Source organism: Loxodonta africana, chromosome 27 (assembly GCF_030014295.1).
Source record: "Loxodonta africana isolate mLoxAfr1 chromosome 27, mLoxAfr1.hap2, whole genome shotgun sequence".
Taxonomy (NCBI): Eukaryota; Metazoa; Chordata; class Mammalia; order Proboscidea; family Elephantidae; genus Loxodonta; species Loxodonta africana.
Window position 1 is genome coordinate 36,512,062 of NC_087368.1, and position 27,765 is coordinate 36,539,826.

Consider the following 27,765-nt stretch of genomic DNA (forward strand, 5'->3'; position numbering starts at 1 on the left):
TCTCCTGGTCACCCGGAGTGTGTAGGCTGGGCTGGGCTCTCTCCTGGTCACCCGGAGTATGTAGGCTGGGCTGGGCTCTCTCCTGGTCACCCAGAGTGTGTAGGCTGGGCTGGGCTCCCTCCTGGTCACCCAGAGTGTGTAGGCTGGGCTGAGCTAGGCTCTCTCCTGGTCACCCAGCGTGTGTAGGCTGGGCTGGGCTCCCTCCTAGTCACCCAGAGTGTGTAGGCTGGGCTGAGCTAGGCTCTCTCCTGGTCACCCAGCGTGTGTAGGCTGGGCTGGGCTCCCTCCTGGTCACCCAGAGTTTGTAGACTGGGCTGGGCTCTCTCCTGGTCACCCAGCGTGTGTAGGCTGGGCTGGGCTCCCTCCTGGTCACCCAGAGTGTGTAGGCTGGGCTGAGCTAGGCTCTCTCCTGGTCACCCAGTGTGTGTAGGCTGGGCTGGGCTCCCTCCTGGTCACCCAGCGTGTGTAGGCTGGGCTGGGCTCCCTCCTGGTCACCCAGAGTTTGTAGACTGGGCTGGGCTCTCTCCTGGTCACCCAGAGTGTGTAGGCTGGGCTGGGCTCTCTCCTGGTCACCCAGAGTGTGTAGGCTGGGCTGGGCTCCCTCCTGGTCACCCAGCGTGTGTAGGCTGGGCTGGGCTCCCTCCTGGTCACCCAGCGTGTGTAGGCTGGGCTGGGCTCCCTCCTGGTCACCCAGAGTGTGTAGGCTGGGCTGAGCTAGGCTCTCTCCTGGTCACCCAGTGTGTGTAGGCTGGGCTGGGCTCCCTCCTGGTCACCCAGCGTGTGTAGGCTGGGCTGGGCTCTCTCCTGGTCACCCAGCGTATGTAGGCTGGGCTGGGCTCCCTCCTGGTCACCCAGAGTTTGTAGACTGGGCTGGGCTCTCTCCTGGTCACCCAGAGTGTGTAGGCTGGGCTGGGCTCTCTCCTGGTCACCCAGAGTGTGTAGGCTGGGCTGGGCTCCCTCCTGGTCACCCAGAGTGTGTAGGCTGGGCTGGGCTCCCTCCTGGTCACCCAGCGTGTGTAGGCTGGGCTGGGCTCCCTCCTGGTCACCCGGAGTGTGTAGGCTGGGCTGGGCTCTCTCCTGGTCACCCAGAGTGTGTAGACTGGGCTGGGCTCTCTCCTGGTCACCCAGAGTGTGTAGGCTGGGCTGGGCTCTCTCCTGGTCACCCAGCGTGTGTAGGCTGGGCTGGGCTCTCTCCTGGTCACCCAGAGTGTGTAGGCTGGGCTGGGCTCCCTCCTGGTCACCCAGCGTGTGTAGGCTGGGCTGGGCTCCCTCCTGGTCACCCAGCGTGTGTAGCCTGAGCTGGGCCTGGCTCTTGCCCAGTCACCCCAGCATAGCAGGAGGAGGGTCAGCAGAGGACACTGCCACCTCCCTGGCCAGGGCAGCTTTCTCCTCAGGGGAGAGCACACTTATCTCGGGCGTGAAGGAGGTCATTTTTCTAGTTCCAGAAATCTATTCACAAGTGCATAAGCAAAGGAAGGAGGAAGGGTAGATCCTAGGGAAGGAAGAGCACGCGCGGTCCCAGAGGACATGCACGCACCCAGAGCTGGGAGAGTTCTAGAAACGAAGGCAGCCATTCACCCTCTCCCCATCTCCCCTTCTCTGATCAGTGCTTACCTCCGCTCCTCCACACACCCGCCCTGTTCTTCCCTCAGTGTCCAGCTCTCGCCACAGACACACACCCACACACAGTGGAACACACAGTCAATGGAGGGCTGCTCCCAGTCCCTCCAGATTTACATCCCAGTGACTTCCAGCCACAGACACAGACCGACCACCCACCTCTGGTCCTCAGCTCCACATCCCTGGGGAAGAAGATCTGATCGGCCTCGCTTGAGTCCAGGGTCCTGTCGGTTGTGGCTAGAGGCAGGGAGTTGGCAAGGGGACTCCGACTGGCCCAGCTTGGGCCACGTGTCTCCACTGATCCACACAGCTGCAGCCAGGGTAGGAGGAAGGTGCAGGATGGGAGCGGACGAGGGACCTCGGTGAAGAAGGAAGCCAGGCAGATACCCCAAAGCCATTCACTCCCGCAGGATTTCCTGACTCTTAGTGGTGCTTTTGCCTAAACTGAAGGCTTTTCGGTTGTACGAGTTAACTATCACTGCATAACAAACTGCCCCAAAATAAACCAAAAAAAAAAAAAAAACCAGTGCCGTCGAGTCGATTCCGACTCATAGCAACCCTGTAGGACAGAGTAGAACTGCCGCATAGAGTTTCCAAGGAGTGTCTGGTGGATTCGAACTGCCGACCCTTTGGTTAGCAGCCATAACACTTAACCAGTACACCAGGGTAAAAAAAAAAAAACAAAAAAATTTTTTTTTTTTTAGAGCAGCTTAAAATAACCAGTACATTATATCCACAAATTTATGGGACAGGAATTCAGGAGGGACCTGGTTGGCTGGTTCTCCTGCCCCACGTGACATTGGGTGGGGTCCACTGGTGGTACTTACCCGGTATCTGACAGTCTAGTGCTTAGAAATCTCTTGATGAATAGTCCTAAAGTCCAGCCTGATATTTGACTTCTGTGGAAAGTCTGGATGGTTCTGACTTAGTGCCATAATTCATATATAATTCCTTTCACTCCATGGAAGGCCACTGAGCAGCACCCAGTTGCCACTGCTGACCAGGGAATACGCACCAAGGACACTTGAAGATGGGTAGGCAACGTTCAAGTCCTCCTCCCTTTATCCAGTGGCCACGTCTTTTCAACTCCCCTTCAGAGTAGCTCTCGGCATTGCTACAAACTATGGTTTCCTGACACTGCCTGGAGGCACAGGGTGTCCAAGCATGTGCACATGAGCCAGTCATGGCTGTTCCCAAAATCATGCCACACAAACGTAAATTGCTACATGGTACTGAAAACAAAGCAGCTAGCTGGGCGAGTGTGGTCTTAGTGCCACGAGGCCTTTGGGCTGGCGTACTTCCACACTGGCAAAGCAGCTGGTGCCTGTATTCTGCAAACAGTATTGGGTTCCTGCTGGGTGGCAGGCCCTGGACAAATGGACAGAGATAAACAGCAGAGCCTTCAGTAGTTTAGTGGCCAGGGATGGAGAATGAGTTGAGCCCTGAGGGGTGAGCAGGACTTGGCCAAGTGAAGGGGGCCGTCCCACCAGCTCCTGCCCCCCTCAGGTGCTGTAAAGTCAGTACTGACTCACGGCGACCCCATGAGTTTCAGAGAACTGCTCCGTGGGGTTTTCAATGGCTGTGACCTTTGAGAAGCAGGTCTCTAAGCCTTTCTTCTCAGAACCCCTGGGTGGGTTTGAACTACCAACCTTTCAGTTAGTAGTCCAGTGCTTAGCCATTTATGCCATTAATGGACTATGGGTGTGCTACTAACACGCCCATAATCAACTGTTGATCTAAGACAAACCAACCGAAAGCCATTTCCATCAGGTTGATTTCGACTCATAGTGACCCCATAGGACAGAGTAGAATTGCCTCATAAGGTTTCCAAGGAGTGGCTGGTGGATTTGAACTGCCATCTTTCTGGTTAGCAGCTGCATTCTTAACCACCATGCCACCAGGGCTCTGAACCTAAGACGGAACCCCTATGAGGTCCACAAACGCCTTTTCCGGAAATGAACTCCAGGCTCTCTGCCTGCTGTCCCTACCAGCCCGACCACCTCCCCTGAGTCTGATTCTGTGTGGCTCCCCGGGAACCTTCCAGAAGGCCATCCACGGGCATCTCGGGCAGCCTCTCATGCTCAGCGACAGCAGGCCCTGGCTCCGGCACAAAATCCACAACATAGTCCCCGAGCTAACCAGACACTCCTTCAAATACTGAAATGGACCCTCATCAGCTTTCCCAGAGCCAGAATGTCAGTGCACGTTGGGAGCCGTAATTTAAACTTTATGCACAAGGATTACAGCGGCCTGCCAAACCATGCAGGAGGAAAGCTTGGACGTATGAAGCTTGCTAAAGAGTAAAAACCTAAATGAGCTCCCTCTCCTTTCCTTCGGCTCCTGACTGGGCTTGAAGACGCCTGGCCCCAATGCCCCTTGAAGGCAGTCATAAAGGCCTGTTGATGAGGAGAAAGGTCAACTGTTCAGAAGGAATAAAAACTTCATTATTTGACTTGTGCCTTTAAGAAATGCCTTCACCTCAGCAAGCCAGCCTTTGAGTCACATGGAAAGAGTGAAGATGCTGGGATGTTCATTGTTTAGAAGAGAGGCCGCACCCCCATTTAGGGTCTGTCTTTATCTCACAGTTTGCCAAGACGCAGGCCATCACCCAGTGAAGGAGGACACTGCATCCTCCCTACTGCTTCCAGCCAAGGCCCCCCATCGCCCTTCCTCTCCCTCCTGTTTGCCCCTTTCACAAACCCATGTGGCTTGGAGCACAGGAAAGTTTTGTTGTTTTGCCAGCCCTTCTGCTGGTCTCCTCCCAGAAGGCCTGTTTCCAGTCCCTTGCAGCGCGTGTTTGCTGCCCCCCAGAAAACGGCTGCCTCCAACTCTCTGTCATCTGGGGTGGCTCTGAGAGGCCGCTGCTTTAGGGCTGGCTTTAGGCTGGTGGTTTTTGTTTGAGAGCATTGCTTCTGACCTCAAGCAGAAATGCCTAGAAAAACGTAAAATTTGTGAAGTGACTCGGAGAATGTGTAGGGTTTAGCAGGCGTTCCAGAAGTCACTGGGGTTATCGCCTTCTCTCCAAACCAGGCTGTGTGAAGCCATCCTTGTTTCTTCTCCAAAGACAAGAAAATTCACAGGGTGCACATACGCAGACACACTTCACACTGTCTCGGGATTAAAACCATGTGCCAGAGTCACATGGGGGCTTGTTTATGTTTGGAAATAAATATCGGGCTGATGTTGTTCTGTAGAGATCTCAACTGAGACAGGCTGTGTAAACAGTCAAGTAACTGAAGAGGTAGCCATAAACATGAGGCCTGAGCTAGTCCAAAGAAGGAGCATGTCCCAGGACCTTAGCATCACAACCCAGGAAGCAACCCAGAGGCCAGGGATCTCACAAGAGACCAAATACCGTGGCCTTGTCTGGCCAGTCCTTCACTTACCCTGAAGTGAGGTGGGAAGGAAGAGGCCAGTGCTGCAGAGCTGGGCACCCAGAGCTCGGACAGGCCTCAGCTCTTCCTGGGTCTACACATCACACAGCACCCACCTAACTGGACGATTCCAGGAAATCTGCTGTTTCCTTATGACTTTTCTGGCAGCTTTTGATACAAATGTGTGTGAGAAAATTGCATGAGTCTGTCAGGAGGGTCCCCTGTGCTGCGTTTTGGGGCTCCCCTGTCAGGACCAATGTAGTTTCAAGGCCAGAAGCCCTCTGCTCCCTTGGCTTCCAGCTGGGGAAAGTTTGGCTTCAGTATGTCCTCCTCTAGAGTTTCCCTAAGTGTTTCTTCTAAAAACAGACAGGAGTTATAAACAGAGCCTTTTGTCCCTTGAGTGGCAAAGCAGGCCCTGGAAGGTTCCAGAAAAGGCTCAGGAAAACATCTACTCCATTGGAGGATCCAGTTTAAACTCATCACTAATCATATTTGGGCTCAGCTGGAAGTAAAAACCCTGGTTTTTGCCCAGATTGTCTCAGAAGTTCCCCCCAAAGTAGGCATGGGGGCTAACAAAAGTGAGCGTGTATATCTGAGAGACACCTGCTGCAGGAAAGAAATGACTTTGAAGTCTTGATTTTATCTTAATTGTTAATAATTTTGCAGTCTAACTTATATCTGAACTTTAATATAAAAATTGAAACCTTAATTTTCTAAAAGTCTTGAGGAAAGTTGGCACCGGTCAAGGCCACCATGTATATAACTGTGGGCCCTGCAGCCTGCAGCCCCAAGTTTGCTCTGGGGGCCAAGAGAACAAGCTGTATTCGTGTTTGGGGGCTGGAAGAGGCCTGAGAATGCCATCAATCTCTCGGGCAGAAACAAAGATATTGGGGCTCAGAGCCAGAAAACGGCCTGCCCCGTGGCCCGGGGTAGTTACTTGCGGCAAGGCAGTAGGTACTCAGGACCCTGGGCTTCTCTTCCATACGTTACTTCCAAGCAGGCCCTCACAGCACCAGGCAAGCCTGGGATGACACAGTGGTTTGGGGGACCAATGTTTGGTAAACTCAGAGCATTGGGCTTTGGACTATCAAAAGCCCTAAACAAAGGGGCAAGAGTGACATTCTCCTTTTTCTAAAATAGAATTTGTTGATCATGTAAAAAACACTCTCAGTTTGGATAGGACCAGCACGAGACCACATGGCACTTTGTGCAAACTGGTAAACAGAGCCCCTCCCTCAAGACCCTTTGCTTCCATCTGTCAGAGAATTCCTATCATCTACTAGTTTTGTTGGGACGAGACACTCTATTGCCATCTGCTGGGAAGTAGCTGTAATAAATGCCCAAATCTGTGATGTCTGATGTCAGTGGCACCTCGCATGTGCAGTACACAGCCTGTACTACTGTACCCAGCAGCCTCAAATGTGACCTTCCTGCCATGAGAGTGGGTCTTGTTTTCAGAAATGGTCTTTGGGCTCCAGAGAAGAAAGACGAACATCAGTGGCAACTCCAACTTCTCATCCAAGGGATTGCACATAGGTGTGTTAAGAAAAGGACTCTTTTTATTATTTTTGTTATATATTTCTTTGTTGAGAATATACACAGCAAAATATACACCAATTCAGTAGTTTCTACGTGTACATTTCTGTGACACTGATTACATCCTTTGAGTGGTGCAGCCATTCTCACACTCCTTTTCTGAGTTGTTCTTCCCCCATTTACATAAACTCACTGCCCCCTAAGCTTCCTATCTAACCTTTCGAGTTGCTGTTGTCAGTTCAATCCCATATGGATAGATCTTGAAAGAGCACAGTGCTCAAGGCAGAAATTCTTTACTAGTTAAGGTAAACTATTGTTTGGTTTTAAGATGACTTCAGGGGATATTTTTGGTTTAAGGTTTAAAGATTATCTCAGGGCAGTAGTTTCAGGGGCTCATCCAGCTTCCATGGCTCCAGGAAGTCTGGATTCCATGAAGAATGGATTCTTCATTCCTGCAGTACTGGAATGAGGAATGGGGTTTGCAAGACTCTTTCTGAAGGCAGCTCGGTGGGCACTGCTGGGGTAGGGGTCCAGGCCTGTCGCCGACACCCAGTGGCAGCAGCGAGTGGCTGAGCCTGACCCTCGTGGCTGTCATGAAGCAAGTCTGTGGCTGGTTCCAGGGCAGGTGAAAGGACTTGCACTTACAGTGTCCCTCTGGGGGCCACACCTATGGCAGAACGTGGCCGTGAAGGTATATTGTTCACACCCCTGGGCAGTGCAAGGGAGCCAGGGGGAATTCCCCCAATGGTCTGTCTTCCCTTTTGGCAAGTCAGGGAGTGGACGCAGCGACTTTAGTTCCCCACGTGTTACGGGTTGGCTCGTGTGTCCCATAAAATGTGTAGGAATCCTAACCCCACACCTGGGGGTGTCATCCCTTTCAGAAATAGGGTTTTCTTTGTTATGTTAATAAGGTCATATCGTAGGGTGTATCCTGAACCTAATGATTTCTCAGCTATAAAAGGAGCAGATTAGACACAGAAGCAAATACAGATGGGGAAAGCTAGATACCACAGGAAGTTTGCCAAGGAACCGAGGAAGGCCAGAGCCACGGAAGCCGAAGAGACAAGGACCTTCCCCCAGAGCCGGCACAGAGAGAGCCTTCCCCTGAACTCAGACTTCCAGCCTTCTAAACTGTGAGAAAAGAAATTTCTGCTTTTTAAAGCTACTCACTACTGGTATTTCTGTAGCCAAGACCTCATGTGTGAGGGTACTGAGAAAAGACCCCGAGAGCAGAAATCAAACGGAAACCTGAGGGCTCTGAGCCCTCCAATGATGCTGTCTTTCATTCCACAAACCCTGACTGGGCGCTTGCTGAGCACTGGGGCCTGGCTGTAGGCAGGAAGGACATGGCAGAGGACCAGACAGACTGGTAAACCAGGAAGTACCTAAGACAATGCAGCACAGGCGTTGGAGGGGAGGCCAGCCCAGAGGTACCCCAGCCTGGGGGCGGGGTGACAGGACACACGGCCTTGAGTATGTGCAGGGTTAGCCAGGTAGGCAGCCCGCAAATGTCACAACCAGAGACGTGGGTACACAGGTCAGCTTTGCATTTGGGGGCAGCAAACCTGAAAGAGCATTGCGAGGGGCGTCCTTCCACATTGAGTGGTTTGTAGAGAGAGATTGACAATGTATCACCAGCATGGTAGGCTTGAGAGTCATTGGTCTGACAGAGACTGGAGGAACCCCAAGACTGCGGCCCCCAGACACCCTTTTAAGTCAGAGCTGCAGCCACTCCCAAAGTTCACCTTTCAGCTGAAGATTAGACAGGCCTGTAAAACAAATAAAAACATGCAAGGAATGGGCTGCTTAGCTCAGTCACCTAAATGAGACCAAATGGGCAACACCTGTCCAAAAGCAAAGCCCAGAAGGCAGGAAGGGACAGGAACACCAGACAAATGGGGAGCCCCAGGTGGAGAAGGGGAAGTGTTGACACACCACAGGGATTGTGACCAAAGTCACAAAACAATTTGTGTGTAAATTTTGAATAAGAAGCTTATTTGCTCTGTAAAGTTTCACCTAAAAAAAAAAAAAACCTATAGCGACCCTGTAGGACAGAGTAGAACTGCCCCGTAGTGTTTCCAAGGAGTGGCTGGTGGATTCGAAACTGCCGGCCTCTGGCTAGCAGCTGGGCTCTTAACCACTGTGCCAGAAAAAGAAAAAGATATAGATAGATCAAGGGAAAAAAAGCCGTGGCCTAGGCCCAGAAAACAAAACCTCACTTGCCACATCTGTTGGTTTGGAGCCACCTGGATGTTTCATTTGATTTTCTGTTTTGAGGAGATGTGTTAAGATTTCTGAAACCGTTTTCTCCCCTTTGGCCAGAGAATGCCAGAGTGGGAGGGGCCGGCAGGAGACTTCATTTAGGCGAAGGCCTTCATTTCGTGTAGGGAAATCTGAGGCCCCGCGAGGCCAGGGGACTGGCCAAGGGACTTGTCGAGGTCCCTCAGCTGGGTGGTGGCAGGTGCGGACTGGAGCCCAGGTTTCTGAGGCCATACCCCTCACCAACGCTACATCTCTTTAACCAGACAGCAGGAAGTATTTCACTGCATGGATGTTTATGTCTCCCACTTTTAAGGGTTTGTTGGGTTTTTTGAATGTGGAAACTTAATCTTTATCGTCCTGTGCTCGTGGTGGGGACGAACATTAACAAGTGGAGAAGTTACCCAACAATCCTGGTAGATGTGGTGTGAACGGGTGTGGCAACTTTTCCTCCATGCCCTGGTCCACCCTGTCTTCTCAAGCAGTGGGATGTACCAGTTGTCTGTCACTTCCTGTGAGAGGCATGTGTCCAGGTCCATGATCAAGACTGTTACTAGCATGGATAGATCTAGACGGGAAATGTTCAAGTTCCATGGGATGCCCCCATGTCACCCGTGTGAAGACTGGTACAGGGTAACACCGCTGACCTGCCCTCGTTTCCTTGTGGGTAAAGTAGAGGTGATAATCACAGTACCTTCTGCTTGGTGGGTTTTAGGAATAAATGAGATGATGCCTTCTGGGGCTTCGCACAGCACTTGGCACTATTGCTTGGTAGATGTTCACTTTCATCTCCTCGGATATGGCCTGAGAAATCCAGGTGAATCTGCCAGAGGAATACAAATTCCAAATATTTAAACATTGCTTTTTTTAGTAGTTGTTTTTTTTCTTTTTTATCATAAAAAAACATTCTAACTCTATTACCAAAAACATGAAAATAGAGAATACAAACACATAATCCCAGCTGTGGGTTGGGTTGGTGTTATATCCACTGTTACTGTTTTGTAATGTTTCCTCCCAGTCCTTTTTTTCCCATGTACTCATTGGTTGATGGGGCTAGGGGTTGGAGGTCAGGGAATGGGAGTCACGGGGTGTGCACAGCTTTGTAGTTTACATTTTTCAAGGGGTGCTCAGGATGCGTGACATGTTTGTCTGGTCAGCCTCATCTTCATGTTTAAATAGTAGATGCTACATGGCCTGCTCTCATGGCCTTACATGGATGTGCTTGAGGGGATGACAACAACCTTTTTCTTGTTGTCGAGAACATTCCCCCTTTCCATATGCCTCACGGGGGGAGAAGGTGACGGAAGTTTGTGGAGAGAAGAGCATCTGTGTGAGGACTCAGCCGTGAAATTGGGGCTCTGACAGATGTGGTCTTATGCTCGGAAGAAATTTTCAGGGCTAAAAACACCCGGAACTCAATGTCTGTTTGCAAAACCAGCCTTGAGGACTGAAGCTCAGCACACGAGACCCATTCATTCAGACTGCACGGCCTGGTTGACACCACTCAAATGAACGCTCAGGATTTCTTGGGCAATTTGGGTGGAGATGATTAACCCTCTCCTGGCTGCTCTCTGAACAGGTCTCATCTTTAGCTGGACTAATAAGCCCCCTTTTGGGGGACAGGAGGATAGTGCTAGCAGCAGGTCAAGTCCTGAACCCCTGCCTGCCTCCCCCTCTTTGGGGGAGCTTGTGATCGCTATGGTAACTGTTTGTCAGAGAGTGCTTCCCTGGATGCTTGGCTCCTAGAGAAGATGCCTGAGGACAAATCCACAGGCCAGAAAGAAGTTAGATGAGCCTGTTTAGGGTGTGCTTTGTATGTGTGTTCACTGTTGGCAATAGATTGTCTGCAGAAATTGCCAGTCCTGAGGGGCTTCAGGTATAACTATGGGAACTGTAAGCTAATAACACTGTGGTACCACAAACCTCTGGTGCAGGAGGCTTGCCAGCAGGGGCCCAAGCATCTGCCTCTGTTTGAATTTCCCGATTCAAGGGGATTGAAACAAGGACCTGGTACAAATAGTTTATTTGGGGAACGGTCTCAGGAAACAAGGAAGTAAGGAAGTGAGACCAGGAAAAGAAAGAAGCAGTAAAGCCGTGTTATCAAGCTGGTCCCATATGGGCAAGCTGCACTGGGAGACCCTGGTAGAACATGCACCTCCTGGCCATCCCCCCAAGGAGAGAGGGAGCCTGGGGTATTTGTACACCCACTCCAGTCAGTGGTGCAAGGAGGGATGTCTGCCTCAGAGACAGAGGGGGCGCTAGTGAGCAAAGAAGAAGAGATGCCAGGTCCGCCTGAGCTGGAAGGTGAGGTAAGCTTTGGACTACAAGAAGTTGGTTAAATGTCTGACGGGAGTGCCTGCGATGACTGTTGAAAAAAACTAGAACTTCCTCTTACCATGTGAAAAGCCATTAAGACCAAGAGCAACATCAGAGGGCAAGGTCTGTTCAGACCCAAGGGAAAGGAAATTGGGTCAGGATTAAATGACAACTCCAGGGGAATACACACTGTTGATCATGGTGCACAGACAGCCTGAACCCCACAGGTCCGAGAGAAAGGAGATATAGAGAGCAGCAAAAAGAGTGAGGGTCACTGAACAAGCTGTGTAGAAATTGTTGAATGAAACCTGACCTGCTGTGTAAACCTTCACCGAAAACACAACAAAACATTTTAAAAGAATAGTATGTAGCACACAGCAGGTGCTGTGTAAGGGTTTGTTATAATAACAGTAATAAAGTGAAAATTAAAAAAGAAAAAGAATGAGGAGCTCCAGAAGCTTTTATAACAAGCCTGTTACGTAAGAGCAGTATTTATCAAATTGTTCTGTGGTTGGCTAGTATCTCTCAGGATATTAACAGGCATATCGTAGGTCACATAAGCTTAGAAAATACCAGGTCCCTAGTGGAGTTATCAGGCCCTTTACTGTTCAGCTGTACATCATGAATCTCTAAAGAGAGAAGAACTCAGCGTTTCCCAAGCTTATTCGACCATGAAACGTTTTTTACCCCCAAACGCCTGTGAATAACCCTCCATAACTCGTGTTCCTCAGCGCACAGTTTGAGAAACACTACAGCAGAAGAGTTTTATGAGGAGCAAATAGCTTATCCTAAGACAGGCTGCAGTAAGCCATGCCTTTTGAAAAGGGGCCCTATATAATGTTTTTTCTCTCCACTGTGTTTTCTAAAGCGGTCTAACCTGAGGAGTTTTCTAAGCCATCCCAGGACTGTGATTACGGGCCATGTCTGTGAAAAGGTCAGGAGTACCTGGGTGTGCAAACAATTAACACACCCAGCTGCTAACTGAAAGGTTAGAAGTTCAAGTGCACCCAGAGGTACCTCGAAAGGAAGGCCCACCGATCTCCTTCCAAAAAATCAGCCATTGAAAACCATACAGAGCATAGTTCTACTCTGACACAGGGGATCGGCCATGCGTTGGAATCAATTCAGCAGTAACTGACTTGCTTTTTGTTTTCTAGGCACACAGGCCTACTACCTTAGAACCAACATGGCAGCTCTCCCCAGCCTTTCAAACCTGACTTCTCCTCTTTCTGCCTTTCAGATGGGCTTCTTTCGCCGAAGGTACAAAGAAATTATCGAAGCTGAGAAGAACCGGAAAGAGAACGAAGACAGTTGGGACTGGGTCCAGAAAAGCCAGTGACCTGCCACGCCAGCCACATGACCCAATGGTTCACTTGTCGTCCTGATCTTTGTATCTTCCATATTTGGAAGAAAGATTCTCCTCCAGATTTCCGGAGGCCCCACTGATGCTGTTCTCGTCCTCATTACATCAAGCCCGGTGCCGCCCGAGGCAGCCACTTTGCCCAGGTCCCACGGCCAGAGCCACCACCACTTCCTCTCAAAGGAGAACTCTGAACTTTGGAAAGCAAGCTACAAAGCTGAGCAATATTTATGGATGCAACACGCGTGGCCAACCCTCAGGGGAAAACTGTTACCTAAAGTATTTTTATAAATATAAGCCTTTTATACTGATTATGTCTTTATATTTGTATCGATGATTTATTATTTCTATTAAATAGTTATATAATTCACTCAAGCACTGATACCTGGCCTGAAATCTTGGAAATGTATGGCACATGCTTACAAATTTTAAAGGATTAAAAACTTTCTTGTACTTTGGAACTTGCTGTTGAAAAGACTTGCAGATAAATTAAGGTGTAGAAACTTCATGTAATGAGCCCACCAAGCTGCCAGTGCTGCATATAAACTGTGGATGTGGCAAGACCCCTAGGACAGCCCATGTCTTTGCTGCCTGAAGTCAAGTTTGTTGAAGTCTTGGGCTAACGAGCTCTAAGCGGTTTTTTCACATGTACCTTGCATTGGAAATTTCCCAGCAGGAGTTTGGATGGAAAAACCTGACTCCTAGCAGTACATCTGCTCTGTGTCACCGTTACATGGCAGACGTCTCAGCCTCCTTCCACTCCGAGTCACAGATGAAAGCTTGGAGCAGTACCAGCTGGTCATCTGGTAACCCTCAGAACGGCATTTCTCTCCTGAATGTCATGCTTCAGACTCCACACACCGCAAGGACTAAGTCGGTGCCAGCCAAGCAAAGACTTGTGTTTGAATGCTGTCAGGCATTGCCTTTTCATGGTTATTTGAGGAGGTGGTTGTTGTTGTGTGCCGTGGAGTGGATTTCTACTCATGGTGACCCTGTGCGACAGAACACAACTGCCCCGTAGGGTTTCCTGGGCTGTAACCTTTACAGGAGCGGATCGCCAGGCTTTTTCTCCTGCGGAGCCACTGGGTGGATTCAAACCTTTCGGTTAGCAGCCTAACGCGTAACCATCTGCACCACCAGGGCTCCTTAACCTGAGGTTGGAGGTCACCATTTCCCCAGTGAGTCCTGCGCTCCCGGCTGATGGTAATCACAGATTCCTTCCCAGAGGTGACCATTCAACCTTATTTAAAAAACAAAAAGTGTCTGAGGTGGGGTTCCCAGGAAGCAGACCCTGAGACAAAGGTTTGTGTGCAATTGATATTTAGGAAGTGTTTCCAGGGATACCAGTAAGGGAGAAGGGGAACAGAACAGGCGAGGAGGGAGGAAGCCAGGCGAGGTGCAATCTCAGGGAAGTCCTGCCGAGGGTGGTTTCAGCCTGATCCCACAGGAACTCTGGGATGTAAGTTATGTCTCAGAGTTGTGCCAACCTGAGAAAAGTGGGCTGGGCTTTCATATTTCTGCACTTGGGGCGATGTGAACTTTCTGCTCTTAGTTCCTGCTGATAAAAACAGCTCCAGCATCCCAGGGCAGTCCTCTAAAGGAGAGTCGCAGGTGACCCCCAACCTGGGGGGGCACACAGAAATGATACAGAGTGGTCCCAGGGGGTCTGTGCAGAGCACTGACGTCTCCCCGAAGCCCCTGCACAGGTGGATGCTGAGTTACGACTTTCAGTATCCAAGCCCTCTGTTTGTCAGTGGTTATTGTCAGACTCATTGGGCTGCCCAGTTTTGAGTGCACGGTGATTTTCTAGAAGGGGAGTGAAGCGGTGGATGTGGCATGCCCAGCACTGTACCCGGCCCATGGTGAACACTCAGTAACTATCAGCAGCTCCAGCTGCTGTGGCCATGGCTGGATGACCATCTATAAGAGAGAAAGCATGAAAGAGCAGTTATGGCTCGTTACAGGAATGAAACAGGAACCAAGACCACGGGTTATTCTTACAGGGCCTTATTTAGCAGATACTAACCTGACGGGGATCTGTGAACATTGTAGGAAGACTCAGAACTCAGCTTCAGGGAAGACAGGTTTTCTCTCTGTATCTTTGGCTAATGCTGGCAAAATTTTGAGGGTACTGGGCAGGTGCAGACCTGGCATGGAGTATTGTGTGACTTTGAGTTTCTTATTATGAGGCAGTTGGCTTTGATGCAAGGAAGATCACAAGGGCATCACGCTTCCCTCCGAGGTGAATGTGGGAACAGACAACAAAAGCCAGAGGAGCAATGGCACGAACCAGGCTGAGCTTAGAAGGCAGTCAGGATGTTGCCTCTTACTAGGGGTGGAGACACTGAGGTTACTCCAAGAGAGTCGGGCAAAGAAAGCAATTCTCATTCAGATTTCACTCCTGAGTTTTATCAAAAGCAGTAAGAAAAGTGGTTTGGGGTGGGTTTTAGTCACTCGTTTAACAAATATTGAGGGGTCCCCTGTGCTGGGTGCTAGAAGTTCCCAATGCAGGCACATTTGCATTGGGGTGTCAAACAGAAAACTGTTGCCATGGAGTCAATTCAGACCCTTGGCAAAGCCGTGTGTTTCAGAGTAGAACTGCGCTCCATGGGGTTTTCAGTGGCCTTAATCTTTCAGAATTAAATCAGCAAACCCTCCTGCCTGGGGATTCCTTCGTGACACCCGCTTTGCAGCTCTCCTTCGATGGCCTTTTGTTTGTCACATCATGTTTTCCTTTATTAAATCATTAGGGTCCTTCAGCAGCAGGCCCAGGGCAGCGCCATCAGCAGCCTTGATACGTGCACTTCCAGCCACTGCCCAGCCTCCCCAGGGAGTGCACGCACTTTGGAGACAGTGTAGAAAGGGGACTGGCAGGCACACAAGAGGGGAAAGCCTGTGTCAGGAAGGGTGATGGGCTCCTGTGGGCAGTCTCAGGCTGGGGTCCGTTTGCTTCTGCTTGCTCCTGAATGATAGACCCACAGGGTATTCATGTACCCGTGCTATTTCATAAGGCAGTGTTTAAGAAAGCCCTGCTTGGCACTACCTGGAACAAATGCAGGTGGCCACCCTAGGAACCTGTTTTGGAAAGATGGTGCCTCTGCTTGTCTAATTATACTGAGTAGCAAGTGGGGCTACAGGAACCTGGGAGTTAACTGTTCAGCACAGGGATGGAGAAAGGAAAGTTGAGGATATAGCTGGAGCTCTCTCAGCTTGGGCAGGTTCACCAGCTTCATCCCAGTTCAGACACCCTCAGTAGGCTCTCCAGGGAAGCAGACAGGCAGTGTCATGGGTTGGGATGTCACCCCTCCAGAATATTCCTGTAAAATTCCCAGGGTATTCCAATTTCCATCCTTCCTGCTCCCGTGGGTTCACGGTGGGATCCCGTGAGATATTCCCCTGGGCAGCGTTGTTGCAGTCTGTTTCAGCTTTCACTTGCGTGTTCAGCAAGGTTTTAACCAGCTGTCCAGAGAGTCAAGATGCTTTTTAAATATGAAAAGGCCTTTGTAGAAATGGAATAAAATAATGCCCTTAAAAAAAAAAAAAAAAAGATCCCCTCATGCTCAATTTTACATGGGACTCAAGAGAGTTTGGGATATCCACAAAGTGAGGCCTGGACCCTTCACCAAGAAGACGCCTTGAAGTTTTAGGAACGGGGGCCCTGGGAGGAGTGGGTTGGGTCCATTTGTTTTCGTGTGGTGACAGGCACACATCCTGAATCGCTGCTGAAGTCACTGAAGGCTTCGTCAGGCAGTTCTTGAGGAAACTGTCAGCATCACCAGGGATATTCTGAAGCTTGGTGGCCTTTGTGGAACAACCCAATAGGATGTCCTTCTTTACCAAATCCTGTGTGCCCTACAGTCCTTGAGCCAAAGGCCAGGAGGTTAAAAAACAAAATATCACCACCGCTCCTGGGAACATCTGAGTCCTGTCCTCAATATGAAGGAAGAGCAGACCTCCCAGATGTCTCTTGTGCTGCGGGCTACCTGTTGATCCTAGTGCGGTGATTTTTTTTTAAGGTTATTCTACTACTTTTACTTTTGGGTGCAGCGTTATGGCCAGGTGAATTACATGAACTAGATGAAGAGTAAAAAAGGCCGCAGGTGAAGTGTTACAGCTGGCTTAAACTCTTCCCAAAACTCAGAGGTGCTATAGATGATTTTTATTTGGGGGAAATGGCCCTTAGCAGAGGAGAGGCAGAAAACAAGTGTCTTTTCAGAAATGCTCCAAGTATGCAGGGTATTGGACAGTGTTTTCTTTTGATATGTAGGGTAATAATATTTACAGGAAAATATTTTCCAAAAGGAAGAATGGCTGAAGGGAGGACGCAGAGCCAGTTGGGCCAAAATGATCTTCCAAGAATGTCTTCCGGTTTTCAGCACGCGAGGGAATGATGATCAAGTTTTTCGCATGGTGCAGTGCTTTGTAGCACAGCGATCTAGATTTCAGACTTTGTTAAGATTTTCAAAAACCGAATGTGCATGGTGTGGCTGGCAGGGTGAGTGTGAAAGCTTTGAGAGTGATTGATTGCATGGTGGGGCACCCACGCTGTTTTCACTTGCTGGATTTTACTGACGCATCCATGTACCTGTCCCGTGAGGAACTTCGGTGGGAAGAATGTTCTTTCTCACAACTTCACGTGTATTAGAGTCTATGGGGTCACTTCTAGTTCACTTGCACTGTTTGGGAAATGCCAGGTTTACAAAATTACATGTTTGGAATTAAAAAAATGGCTGCAAATGATTCAGGAGTCTGGTCTGTCATTTCATTGCTAACGAAGACTTTGAATCCTTTCAGGAGGCTTGAGTTAGGGTTCCGTTGTAATATAGCATGAGCTTTAAATGGCATCCTAAGGTTCGTCTAATTCCACGTGAACAACCCACTGGAGGTGGCTGAGCTGTTCCTTTTCCTTGGCCTCCAGACCAGTGGCTGCCACCTTCTCTCTGCATCACCCACCTGCCCAGGGCCACACCTGTGACCTTGATCTAGAGATAAATCTTGATGTTGACCCAAGGATCAAGCAAGAAGGTTAGATGAGGTGGATTCCTCATTGTCAGCAGACTTCTTCCCCACACACGTCCACAGTCACTAAGCATCTTTCCAGATGGTTTTTTGGTAGCATTCTTACACATTCGTTGTGTGCTGACGAGTCCATTCCTACGGAGAGCAATCCTGTAGGACAGACTAGAACTGTCCCGTAGGGCTTCCTAGGCTGTAATCTTTATAGGAGCAGATCGCCAGGTCTTTGCTCCTGCGGAGCGGCTAGTGGGTTTGACCTACCGACCTTTCGGTTAGCAGCCGAGAGCTTTAACCATTGCACCACCAGAGCGCCTTCCTTACATGTCTACAAGTATTATGTTCTCTTAGACTTTTAATCTCCATCTGTCTAGTTATGTCTTAGTTCTTATCCCAAATACTGTTCATTTGTGGGGGGTTTCCCCCCTCCTAGATGAGACCAACCAAGATTTACCTATTTTATTGATCATTTTCAAGAACAATCCTTAGGCTGTATCAATCAAGTTCAGTGGCTTTTGTTTTCTTTTTCATTAATTACCACTTTCCTATTTAATAAAAAATTTTTCTACTGTCTTTATGATTAAAATTCATACGCATATACACCACACAGTGTAGAAGTGGGTACGAAAAGGCACACACCAAGGGGTTAAAGACTGTTGTCACTGGGTAGGTGGAATTGGCTTTGCTTGGTTCTTTTGTGTTTTGTTTTTACTTGGCTGAACTCATTGTCAACAGTGAGCGTATATTTCTTTTGCAGCAGAAAACGTGCAAATAATTTTTCAAATAAAATTATACCTGGGGCATATGCACTGCTAAGCCAAAAGATACTCCAAATTGTAGGCCTGAAAAGAAAAAGATTGTTCCCAAGAAAGAGCACTGGTAAGTCTGACACAACCAACCCAGTGCCGTTGAGTGGATTCCAACTCATAGCAACCCTAAGGACAGAGTCGAACTGCCCCGTAGAGTCTCCAGGGAGCGCCTGGCAGATTCAAACTGCCGACCCTTTGGTTAGCAGCTGCAGCACTGAACCCCTGCGCCACCAGGGTTTCTGCCTGACACTTAAGTTAGTTTCAAGCCTTTTAATTCCAAACACTTCCTGGCCTATCGACCTGCGCCATCGCTGATGCTCATTAAATACGCTTCTCTAAGGTTGTCCCGCCTGTTCCCCTAAGCTAGAAAAATGCCTCCATAGACTCTAAGGAAACAAAATTAACAGAAAGAAACTTCAACAGTTAGTAAAATCTGCTTCTCATTCAAGCAGGGGGTTTCAGTCTACCAGGCTCTCTCTCAGCCTTAAAGCTTGGCTGTTTATCAAGTTACTGTGTTTAGTAATAAAATTAGTGTCCTCACTTAGAGCTCTGTCTACACCATCAAACCTACTGACAGCTACCCGTCAGCAGAGCCACCTGTCCCTGAGGTCCTGTTGGTTCCTTCTACGTAGACGTCCAGCTAAAGTGCGGGTAACGAGGTATCACCACCTCTCTGCCGAAATCGGAGGCTGTGCCCCTGAGCCTGTTGCTGAGCCTCTGCTTCACCTCACGGACTAATCCAGATTGTTTTATACTTTATTTGATATGATTTTTCAATAACTGGAAGAAAATCCTAAAAAGTAAATCTCAATAGGGATATAATTGCTACCCTCTGAAGACACCAAATTAATGAAAAAGCAAGGGACATTCTAAAAAAGGATCTCCAGGAAACCTTTCTTCTGTGAAATGTCAGACTAGGAAAAAATAAAATTCTCTCCAATTCCATGTCTATTTAGAACCCACTTTATCAGTTAGCAGAATGTTGGGCTACACATAATTTAAAAACCCAAAACAACAATGGTTTCAGCATGAAAGAAGTGTGTTCCTCCCTCATATAGAAGAACATATGTAGGACATCGAGGTCTGGAGCGGCAGCTCCCTGGGTCATCCAGATCCTAAGTAAACTCTTACCTTTCTCAGCATGTGGCTTCTATCCTGGAGGTTGCCTCACGGTCCCAGGTGCTTACTGGGGCACCAACGATTATGTCCATATTCCAGGTCAACATCACAGGAGGATAAAAGGGTAAATGCTCCCTCCCTTTTCACTAGTCTTGCCACAGTCCCATACAATATTGACCAGAAATTAGTGGTGGTGTTCGTTGCTGTCAAATTGGCGCCAACTCATGGAGGCCCGCCTACATACAACACAAGAAAACATTGCTTGGTCCTGTGCCATCTTCCTGATCATTTGTAAGTTTGAGTCCATTTTTGTGGCAATCATGTCACTCCGTCTCATGGAGGGTTTTCCCCGTTTTGGAGACCCTCTATTTTCCCAAACATGAAGTCCTTTTCTAGCACCTGGTCTCCCCTGATGACGGGTCCAAAGTAAAAGAGCAGAAGCCTCACCATCCTCACTTCTGAAGAACGTGATGGTTGTATTTCTCCTAAGATTTATTTTCTTGTTCTTCTGGCAGTCCACAGTATATTGAATATTCTTCGACGACACCACTATTAGAATGCATCAATTCTTCCTCTGTCCTCCTTTTTCAGCGACCAGCGTCTCAAACTTAACGTGAACGGAACTGAATTGCTGCAATCCCCATCTCAAGAAATAGTAACTTAATTCTTCTGGTTGCTCTGCCCAAAAGCCTTATAGTTATCCTACCCCCTCCACCACCACCCCCACCACACCCAGTCCATCAGAAATTCCTGCCAAATTTACTTTAAAAGTAGACACAGAATAACAAAATGACAACGTAATCAAAAAATGGGCAATGGACTTCAATAAACATTCCTCCAAAGAGGAAATACAAATGGCCAATAAGTGTAGGAAAAGACACTTCAGTGTCGTCGGTCATCAAGAAAATGCAAATCCAAACCGCAATGAGATATGACCTCACATCCATTAGGATAGCTATTATTTAAAAGAAAAAAAAGGAAACTAACAAATATTGGTGAGGCTATGGTGAAATTGAAACCTTCGTGCCTTGCTGGTGAGAAATGAAAAAATATTGCAGCCAAGGTGGAAAACAGTTTGGTGGTTCCTCAAAAAGTTAAACATAAAATTAACCGTGTGACTCAGCAATTTCGCTCCCTGGTTATGTACCCCAAAGAACTGAAAGTAGGGACTCAAGCAGATATTTGTACATCAATGTTCATTGCAGCGTTATTCACAAAAGCCCAAAGGTGGACACAACCCAAGTGCCCATCAACCGATGGATAAACAAAACGTGGTATAAACACGCAATAGAATATTATCCAGCTATAAAGAGAAACGAAGTTCTGATACGTGATACTACGTGGATAAACCTTGAAAACATCATGCTGAGTGAAATAAGCCAGACACAATAAGAACAAATATTGTGTGATCCCTCTTACCTGAAATCTCTAGACGAGATAAATACACGGAGACCAAAGTGTACTGGCGGTTGCCAAGGGCTAGGGGGAGGAGGGAATGGGATTTATTCCTTAAGGGCTACTGAGTTTCCGTTTGGACTCATGTCAAATTTTTAGAAATGAATGGTGACAATGGTAACAACATGGCAAGAGTAACTCATGTCGCTGAATTGTTCAGTAACAATGCAAATTCTTTGTTACATGTATTTTACCATGAGAAAATGTTTAAGAAGTAGATACAGAATCTGACCCTGTCTCACCACCTCCACTGTTAGTGTGCTGGTCCAAGCCACCATCATCTCTTGGCTAGATTATTGCAAAAATCTCTTCAGGGCCCTCCCTGCTCCTGCTCACCCCCTTCAATCTGCTCTCAGCCCAGCAGCCAGAGGGGTCTTGTTAAAATGCAAGTCAGGTCACGTTATTCCTTTCTCCAAGGGCTCCCATGTCACTCAGAGTAAATCCCTGTTCTTCATGGCCCTGTAAGACCTAGGCCTCCTTTGCTGGCTTTGTTCACAGCTGCACTCCCAGGACGTAAAACAGCATAGTAGGTGCTCAGTAAATATTTGTTGAATTAATAAACTGAGCTATTCTCTTTCTAAGTTCTTAAAATGGATGCTTAGCTCAGCAATTTTCAATCTTTTTTTTTTTTTCTCTAATACACATTTAAGGCTATACATTTCTCTATACCCATGTCCCACAAATTTGGATATGTTTATTGTCTTGTTCGGAGCCCTGGCAGCGCAGTAGTTAAGAGCTATGGCTGCTAACCAAAAGGTCAGCAGTTCGAATCCACCAGCCGCTCCTTGGAAACCATATGGGGCAGTTCTACTCTGTCCTTCCTATAGGGTCGCTATGAGTAGGAATCAACTCAATGGCAACAGGGTTTTTTTTGTTTGTTTTTTGGTACTGTTATCATTCAATTGTAAATATTTCTATTTTCTCTTACAATTTCTTCTTTGCTCTGTGAGTTATTTAGAAGTATGTTTCTTAATTTCCAAACATACCAGTTGGTGTTTTCCTATCTTTCTGTTTGCTGTTGATTTTTTACTTAATTAAATAAGCGGTCAATTAAGAAAAAGAAATGTGATATTTCATATTGAACTTTTAGTTGTTTTCAGCAAGAGGTCTGTCATACCACCAGAAATGAAAGTCTGCATTTTTCTATGTATTATAAATATGTCATATTTTTTAAATAATCCAATAAAAAGGTCAAGAAACTTTTATTGGTCTCAAGTAATTCTCATGCCCTCTATTAAGAATTTACTCATTAAGATACAATGACTCACCGCATCTCGTCTGGAGCAAGAGAGAAAGAAGGAAACCAAAGACTCAGAGAAGAAACTAGTCTACAGAACTAGCAGTCTGCACAGACCACGGCCTCACCTGCCCTGAGACCAGAAGAGCTAGGTGGTGCCTGGCTACCACGACTGACCGCTCTGATCAGGGCCACAGTAGATGGATCCTGACTGCAGAAGAGAAGAATGTAGAACAGAAGAACTCAATTCTTAAAAAGTCCAGACTTACTGGACCGGCTGAGGCTAGAGGACTCTCCGAAACTATCGCCCTGAGATACTCTTTAAACCTCAAACTGAAGCTACCTCCTGAATTCACCTTTTAGCTAAATAATAGCTTTGCTCTTAAAATAAAAAATATTACCAGTGAGCACTGCCCACCTTTAAAAAATCGTCTATATGAGACCCAATGGTCAACAATGTCTCTAAAGCAAATATGAAGTGGTAAGGGGACAGGGAAACCAGATGACTGGAAGTGAAACATCCAGAAAGGAATTAGTGAGAAGGTGAAAACGTTGTGAAAAATGGAACCAATGTCCCTAAACTATACATGTAGTGATTGTTAAACGGAAACCTAACTTGTGTAAACTTTTACCAAAACCACAATAAATTCTTTAAAAACTGAATTTACTCAGTTAAACTCTGACTTAAATATGTAAAACCTGATTATACAAGACCCCAAAAGCAAGAAGATGAGAACCTGTACATGACATTTATACACGTTATTATTCCCTCTGGGTTTGTCATTGAAGTTGATCTGCCTTTTAGTTTAAGGTTTTATTGGCAATACTAGTGTGAATGGAGCTATTGGCAGTAGCCGTGTGTGGTAAAATTTCTTTTATACGACCCTCGTGATTATTTGCATGTTGAAACTTGCGTGGACCTAAGAGCTGATGGAAATAAGCGTGTAACTTAGAATCCTACTTGTCAATGTTTAATATCAGCAACAATAACTGTAACGAATATTATAAATCCAGACTTACTAGAAATATCTGAGAAGACACAACGCCATACAAGTGTGTGGCCTTTCATTAAACAAGGCCAAGAAAATACACCCTAACAGAAGCCAAGTAATCTCGAGTGCTCCTTTAAACCTCTCAAGACATTAAATAATATTTATACAGCACCACGAGACCTGAGTTTCTCCGGGCCTCTGGGAATGAGTATGTATTCTTGAGTGCCCTGGTGACTTAATTTGGTTTCTATGTAGAATCGTTCTCCAGCTGGTGGGCTGGGGTCAGATCTGTGGGATGATGTGTGAGGTCACGAAGAAGTGCTTTGCATGGTCAGGTTTGATGCTTCGGTCTTCTCTCTGCCCCTCCTTTTCCCTCTGCTCGTTTAGCTCCTTGGAGCGGGAACTTGAACGGCAGTAATAACAGAATAGATGACATAACCCAGATACAGTGAGCGGCTTCCTACAGGACCCCGGTGCCCCAGCCAGGGAGGTAGCCCCAAGCCACCGTGCGTTCACCAGCAAAATACACCCTTCCTCCCCAAATTACATGAGCCCCAAGAGCCTGGTGCGAGGGAATTCTGGCCCAGCTCACGGTTGGAGTTCAACTCCTCGGCCTTCCCAGATGGCCTAGGGGTCAGTCCCCAAGGGAAGGCCTCACGGAAGAGTGACCAGGGGTTCTCCGAGAGAAAATCCTCCTGAATGAAGAACTTTGGGAGACTGGGCCTGATGGAGCAGTTGGCTCTGGGGGCAGCAGGAGCAGAGGTGCCAGACCTGGTACGAGGCTGGGCCTCGGTCCCCTGACCAGCCCCACCGTGAGGTGAGAGCCTACCCACACGGGAATAAGTATAGTAGGATATCTCTGGAATTCCAGAGACTTTTCTGGGGAACCCCTCCAAGAAACCTGGCTGTTGGCAGGAGCTTCCCTGCCAGGCAACGAGGACAAAGAGCAGCAGGCCAGGCATGGGAGAACACCCAGCAGGGACAGCAGAAGGCCAGGCAGACGGCAGGTGCAGGAAGAGCCTAGCTATTGGTGAGACAATCCCCACACCATCACCGCCCTGCCGTGCCCCAGCACCCCCCCGGAGGACCTCAGAAATAAAACGAGCTTACCTCGGACCAGAGGCCAGTGGACACTGGGAATAATCCAGAGACTTGTGTAAGTGTGCCTGGGGAGGGGGGGTCTCAGGAACGTTGGGCTGGGTGATTTTGGCTGGAGTGTGGATACTTGGGGATTCTGTGATTGTGGCTATGCTCCCGTACCAGCAAAGCCTGGTACAATCAGTTACATCTAGAATTCCAAGCTTTGGATGGGCACCTACTGTCAAGAGCCCTCACTGTGGGATATCCCCATCCAGTCTCTGCTCCAACAATCCCACTGATGGAAGGTTCACCATAGAGCTGCCTGACACCAAGAGCCTCTCTGTCTCCCAGAACCTCCACCTACCTCTCCCAAGTCTGCCCCCACCCATTTTTTTTTTTTTTTTTTAGAAAAATGAGCATCTATTGTGTCTCCATGGCAGCACCCAAGGTGAATAAAAAGAGCTGCCCTGTTGGCACAGTGGTTAAGAGCTCGGCTGCTAACCAAAAGGTCGGCAGTTCAACTCCACCTGCCACTCACTGGAAACCCTATGGGGCAGTTACTTCTACTCTGTCCTATAGGGTCGCTATGAGTTGGAATCGACTTGACGGCAACGGGTTTTTTTGTTTTTTTTTTTTGGTTTTATATAACTTATAAAATTTATCTATCTTGAATAAAGAAATCTCCAGCTCCAATTTCTTTTTAATAGACTTTATTTTTCAGAGCAGTTTTAAGTTTACAGAAAAAATGAGCAGACAGTACAGAGAGTGCCCTAATACTCCCTCTCCCTCTGCCCACAGACGCTCCTATATTTAACATCCTGCATTGCTGCGCACGTTACAATTGATGAGCCAATATTGGTACGTTATTTTAACTGAAGTACGTAGTTTACATTAGCATTCGGTCTTCGTGTTGTACAGACAAATGGGTTTTGGCAAATGCAAATGTGTCCTCCCTTAAGGTATCACAGAGAGGAGTTTCACTGCCCTAAAAAAGCCCTGTGCCCCATCTGTTCACCTCTCTCCCACCCTGGACCCGACAACCAATGATCTTTCTTACTGTCTTCGCTATAGCTTTGCCTTTTCCAGAATGTCACAGAGTTGGAATCATACAATGTAGGCTTGTCAGACTGGCTTCTTCCACCCAGCAGTATACATCTGACATTCCTCCATGTCTTTTCACAGCTTGATAAATCATTTCTCTTCGCCATTGAATGATATTCCATCGCTTGGGTTGCCACAGTTTATCCGTTCATCTTGAAGGACGTCTTACTTCCAATTGTGAGTAATTATCAACAAAGCTGCTATAAACATTTGTGCACCCTAAACTTATCTCCATGACAGTGTCCACCCCCTGCACTATCCCTGACATATAGAAAGTAACAGTCACCTCGTAATGAAACTACTCCTGGAATTTCCCTCCTTGCTCTGGAACTAAATTCAGTGACTAGTACCTTTTTCTGTGTTTTATGGGCTGTGTTGCTGCCCTGTTGACTGAGATGGGTGTTGTGGTAGCCTAAACATCCAGGTAATTTTTTAATCAACTGCTATGAAAATAGGTCTTCCCGGGCCATTTGTTTTAATTCTGAGAAATATTTCAGAAAAGTGCAGATAATATTATAGCAAGTGGCTAGGAACCCATCATTTTGTCAAAATTCTTTAAAGTATTTTGGCTTTTAGTTTATGTTTTACTTTTCATTTTGAAATAATTATAGACTCTGGGCTTGGTGCAAAAACAGTACCAAGAAATCCCATGTTCCCTTCATCCATATTCCCCCAATGGTGGTATGTAACATAATTGTAGTACACCATCAAACCAGGAATATTAATGCTGCTACAATCTACAGATCTTATTCAGATTTCACATGCACTTATTTGTGTGTGTGTGTGTGTGTGTGTGTGTGTGTGTGCAGTCTTACGCAATTTAATCACACGTATAGATTCCCATCGTCAAAGAAATTGAAGTTGTCAAGAATTTCATTCTACTTGGATCCACAATCAAAGCTCATGGAAACAGCAGTCAAGAAATCAAGTGACTTATTGCATTGGGCAAATCTGCTGCAAAAGACCTCTCTAAAGTGTTAAAAAGCAAAGATGTCACTTTGAGGACTAACGTGCTCCTGACCCAAGCCATGATATTTTCAGTCATCTCACATGTATGCAAAAGCTGGACAAGGAATAAAGAAGACCGAAGAAGAATTGATACATTTGGATCATGGTGTTGGTGAAGAATGTTGAATATTCCATGGACTGTCAGAAGAATGAACTAGCCTGTCTTGGAAGAAGCACAGCCAGAATGGTCCTTGGAAGAGAGGATGGTGAGACTTTGTCTTAAGTACTTTGGACATGTTTTCAGGACGAACCAGTCCCTGGAGAAGGACATCATGCTTGGTAAAGTAGAGGGTCAGTGAAAAAGAGGAAGACTTTCAGTGATATGGATTGACACAGTGGCTGCAACACCAGGCTCAAACATAGCAACAATTGTGAGGATGGGGCAAGACCGGGCAGGGTTTCCTTCTGTTGTACTTAGGGTCGCTATGAGTCAGAACCCACTTGACAGCACCTGACAACAACAAAGGAGGACATGAAAGGGTTTTCATGTTCTGGGACATAAGGAAGGCTTCCCTGAGGAAGAGACGATTAAGAAGAAGGAATAATTAGGGGAGGGAAGAGGGCAAAGTAAAGGCCTGGTTGCAGGAGGGAGCCTAGCTTGTTCAAGAAACTGAGACAAACCCAGCAGCCAGAGCACAGGAGCCCAGACACACGAGTGTGAGCTGAGGCATGAGGGCAGGGCCAGGCACTTGGCTTGCAGGTGGCTGGACAGTACCTCTCTGCAGGTTCAAACGTTCCAAGGTGAAGACAGCATTCTCCCAACAAGTTGTTGTTGTCGTTGTTAGCTGCCGTCGAGTCGCTTCTGATTCACAGTGGCCCCATGTTCAACAGAACTAAACGCTGCCCCGTCCGGTGCCATCCTCACAATCATTGTTATGCTTGAACCCATTGTTGCAGCCAACAAGAGTTTGAATTAATTGGAAGAAAATCGATTAATCCAGCTACCGACTGTCCCCTGGTGATCAGAACATGTCAGTGCAGGCTTTCTAACAGCTGTGCTTAAAAAACTATGTGGATGTTTTTGGAGTTTATGGAAACAGAACCTTTAACTTCCTAAAACTTCAGTAAAACAGTGCTCAGGGACAACAATAATCAAGCAATTGAGCTAGGGAATTAGTGGGAACAAACGGAAAAGAAAAGAGGGCAAGCATCTTTTAAAAGAATAAAAGATTTCAGCCACACATTTGCAAAAGCAGTTTCAAAGTAGGGCAGTCATTTCCAGTTGCAGGACTCTTCAGAATAAAAACTGAATGTTATGATGAGGCAGAGAGCATGGTCCTGATTGAAGTGGGACCGTTCTCTGCACTATTTTACAACTTCCACTCCCCTCCAAGTACACATCGCTGTCATGGAGGTTTATTCTCAATCACCTTGTGACCATGGGAGAAATGCCATGTTCTCGGGAACATTTTCTCTAGAATTCCATTACACTTACTAAAACTTGTTCATTTTAAACACACAGAGGCAACAAAGGCGTACTTTGATT

General features: G+C 47.4%; 1 protein-coding gene across 2 annotated transcripts in view; it reads left to right on the forward strand.

The window, feature by feature from the left end:
* The window catches only part of ITGA9 (integrin subunit alpha 9), a 395,095-nt gene extending 377,823 nt beyond the window's left edge, over positions 1-17,272 (forward strand). Inside the window, exon 27 of one of the 2 annotated variants that reach the window (XM_064277483.1) lies at positions 12,346-17,272. In XM_064277483.1, coding sequence (XP_064133553.1) covers positions 12,346-12,444 — 99 coding nt within the window. In that variant the 3' untranslated portion in view covers positions 12,445-17,272. The remainder of the gene's footprint in view (positions 1-12,345) is intronic. The other variant, XM_064277482.1, reaches the window with a different exon arrangement.
* Positions 17,273-27,765: the final 10,493 nt, after the last annotated feature.